At 44.0% G+C, this 3,688-nt stretch overlaps 1 protein-coding gene across 6 annotated transcripts in view; it reads left to right on the forward strand.

Moving 5' to 3' along the window:
* fli1 (Fli-1 proto-oncogene, ETS transcription factor) overlaps positions 1 to 3,688 on the forward strand; it is a 39,284-nt gene that overhangs the window by 5,350 nt on the left and 30,246 nt on the right. The window contains exon 1 of one of the 6 annotated variants that reach the window (XM_017420094.3): positions 2,233 to 2,399. The exons of 3 other annotated variants lie outside the window; for them this stretch is intronic. In XM_017420094.3, coding sequence (XP_017275583.1) covers positions 2,382 to 2,399 — 18 coding nt within the window. In that variant the 5' untranslated portion in view covers positions 2,233 to 2,381. Of the gene's footprint in view, positions 1 to 2,232; positions 2,400 to 2,441; positions 2,579 to 3,688 lie in introns of those variants that run through there. 2 more of the 6 variants (XM_017420093.3, XM_017420095.3) reach the window with 2 other exon arrangements.

Here is a 3,688-nt window from a genome sequence, read left to right on the forward strand (position 1 = left end):
GGGGTGGGTGGGTGGTGGTGGGGGGGACTGAGGGCAGCAATGGGTTGGAGGGGGTAGCACGAGCACAGCTCCACCACCAGACCCCCAAGTGGAGAGCAGACAGGGCCGGCCCTGGCTGCCAGGCTCAGGCTCTGTTTGGGCCACTGGGAGAGAGAGAGGCCTCTCCCCAAGGCAGAACAGCCTCCCAACACACACACACACACACACAAAAAATCATTATTCTTATCATCAATTATATTACTATATTTTAAAACATTAGGAGATCAAATACACTGAATTCTATCTGGAGGATGACCTGTTTTTAGGCTTCAAGGTGCCTTCACATTGATGGAAATCTCTTAAATAAGCTCCTTAAACTCAATAAAACCTTAGAACAGCACAAATAATACTTATAAAATAATAATAATTTTAATAATACCAATCAGCTAATTATGGGTGCTGTTGGCTGCTTGTTAAATGTGTCAAAAAAAAAAACAGATTCTGAATAATAGCACTGGAATGTTAACAAAATAAAAAATAAGGACTGTTCTTGCAGCATTTGTCCTCTGCTTGCCGTTTAGCTCTGACTTCAGCATCTGGACTGAAATTGTGCTTGAATTGATGAGGGTAATTTCATCCAGGGGACAAAGAGAAAGGGGGGGAGTGACCCTTTGAGGGGGGCGGGGAGGGATTTCTTTTAAAAGTTGGAGCTGATTAAGGAGGAACCGAACATAAAAAAGCAGTAACAGTAATATTAATAAAAATCATAATAATATGAACAATGAACAATGCCTTTTTACGAGTTTCAGACGAAGATCATCTGATGTTAACAAATGACTGAATTGTAGCCGTTTTAGTCAAACCTCAAAGTGATCTCATGCAGTATTGGGATATTTTGCGTGATCTCCCATGATTTGTTAATATGTTGGGTATGTACTGAATAATTTTTAGCTATCACTACACCAGATTTTAGCTCAGTATCTGTAAAACCTACTGAGTTATAGCAATCTTTGTGTGGGCTAAGGTACATTAGCTGTGGCGGCCACTTTGAATCATGTTGACTCCAAAAGTTAATCAGCTCTAGACTTACATCCAGTGATTACTTTCTGGCTGTTTGATTAAATTCTGTCCAGCCATTCAGGAGATATTTTGCTAACAAACAAGTTTAACTCCAACATTTTTGATTGAAAAAAATGTGGCACAAAGTGTTGCGTTCAAAGTATGTGTAGAGGACAATGCTCAGCTACTACCAAAGCCAATTTTAGCCGATTATCTGTAAAACTAGCTGAGTTGTAGCCAATTTTGTTTTGGCTAAAGTCAATTAACTGTGGCTGCCATCCTAACTTAAATTTACTCCAAAACTTAAACTGTTGTAGATGTACATCCAAAGATTACTTTCTAAAAGTTTGATTCAAATCCATCCAGTAGTTCATGGGATATTTTGCTAACAGACGAGGAGCAGAGTTGAATGTAATAATAAAACCAGCAATTTCTGTTTCCGTTTGGTCTTTTTGCGCAGCATGTTGCTCAGATCTTCAGATCCTGGTGCGTTTAGGAGATGCATGTTGGTATTTTATTAATGGTGGGTTCGAAAAAACTAGAAAAACATAAACAAGTTATAACAAACTCTGCCACAGGTGTTCAGGTGTCTGTCCTGTTTCCATTCAGAGATCCATTCTGACACCAAGAAAAAACATCTGTCCAAAGACGCATCGCTTCCACAACGAAATACACAATAAAACTGGGTTTGATTTACAAGGAGGGGGTGGATTGGGTGCTGGGGGCTTGGCCAGCTGTGAGTCTAAAAAAAAAAAGAAAGAAAAAGAAGTGAAAAAACGCTGTAAAAAAAACGATGAAATTTCATAACTTAGTTCGTCCTGCGACATTCCAGAAAGCCTCACTTAAATGTGGGCAGACATAATTCAGAAAACAGTTCCACCAGCATCTGTGGCGTTAGTGCGAGAAAATAAACACCACACACACACACACACACACACACACACATCTATATTCCGCAGCAGGCTCACACAGCAGCGGCTGCGCACAGCGGCAGGCAGCCATCCTGTAAATATTTCCGAACAGAAAAAAAAAATAACACACACAACATAACAGCGGAGCGAGCACTCAATTGTTCTCCCTGCTTATCTCTCCGGGACAGTATCCTGCCTCTTTTTTTTTTTTTTTTTTTTTTTTTTTTTTTTTTTTTGAAGGCAGGGCTTTTTCTGTGACACACAGCTTCCTTCTCAAACGGCGGTGACTTCACTTCCCAAATTTAGAGGGAGAGAAAAAAGTAAATCCGGTAAAAGTGTCTCTTTCTCTGCGCCACATCCCGGGGAGTGGGGACTCATCCAGGAGCGTGTCATGTTTGGAATACCGTCCGGCTCCGCTGAAAACTGCGCAAAATGGACGGAACTATTAAGGTAAGGGTGGGGAGAGTTTGGACTTTGTGGGAGACAGCTTCTTCTTCTTTTTTTTTTTTTCTTCTTCTTGGAGTTGCGCCTCCTTTTGGATTGAAACGCTCCTCTGTGTGTCGGAGAGCTGGGACCTCCACTCTGACGGGGCGATGAGCGGCTTTTTTCTCTCGCTCTGAGAGAAAGCGGTAACCAGATTTCCTTCTTTGCCTCTTTTCTTTGAAAGCGTTTCTCCTCGCTGTGCACTTGGCTGTCGGGTTTCGAGGGAGTCGTGGACTGAAAACAAAAAGAAAAAAAGAAAAATCATCCGAAGCGCGCTGTGGATTTTCGGTGCGGGGCGCGCCGTTACGCACGTCTGCAAACGCACAAAGGAGCGATTGGTCGTTTCAGACAAACGCCTGAACGCGAGCTCACTAGTAAATCCGGGAGTTATGAGTTGAGTTTTGCGGACAGCGGAGGTGAGTGGATGAGCAGCTGGATGCGATGCGTGGAGCTGCGGCGGCTGTGGCGCATCAGTCCGTGGATCGCCTCGCGCGGGTCTGCGATGGCTTTTTTTTTTCTTTTTTAGTGTTTTTGAGAAATAAATCATGTTTTTCAGTATGTCTGCACTGATTCTGATGGAAATGTCGAATGTCTTTTTTGTCAAACTGCAGAGAAAGCTGTCATTTGGTAACAACTGCCCAGTTTGCAACACTTGAAACCGCAGAGCTTCACAATGATACCTTGGCTCGCGCCCTGTATAGTTACACAACTATTTTGAAACGGTATGCTGCTGCTGCTGCTGGTGGTGGTGGTGGAGCGCTGGTCCACATTAACACTGGCTACTGGCTGCTGAGACCCAGAATTCCAGATGCAGTATGGCTGCAGCTGCCAGATGTTGGTTCAGATGCGTTCACGTCTGAGCTCAGACGTGTTTATTTACACTTTCTGTGCTGCAGAGGAGCGATATGCGACCTGTCTTCTTATGGAAATTCAAATTATCTCATTTGTGGCAGCTGGGTGTGGTGTGAGGTTTTGGAACAGGGTAAACCCCAAAAAGAATGCCAGTCTGGCCACTTAAATCCCTTCCCTCCTTCCTGGTGTAGGAATGCCATGCTGCTGCTACTGCTGCTGCTGGAGGAGGAGGAGGAGGAGGAGGAGGAGGAGGATGTGAATCCATCAACTCTGATTTCTTGTAACAACGTAAGAATTCGTGGCAGTTAAGGCGATCAGAATGGAGTCCCGAGGATTGGGGCCGCGAGCTGCGATCAGGCGAAGCGAAAAAGAAAGGAAAGGAGGGGTTGGTGGGTGGGTGGGTG

The sequence above is a fragment of the Kryptolebias marmoratus genome, linkage group LG2 (assembly GCF_001649575.2).
Source record: "Kryptolebias marmoratus isolate JLee-2015 linkage group LG2, ASM164957v2, whole genome shotgun sequence".
Classification (NCBI taxonomy): Eukaryota; Metazoa; Chordata; class Actinopteri; order Cyprinodontiformes; family Rivulidae; genus Kryptolebias; species Kryptolebias marmoratus.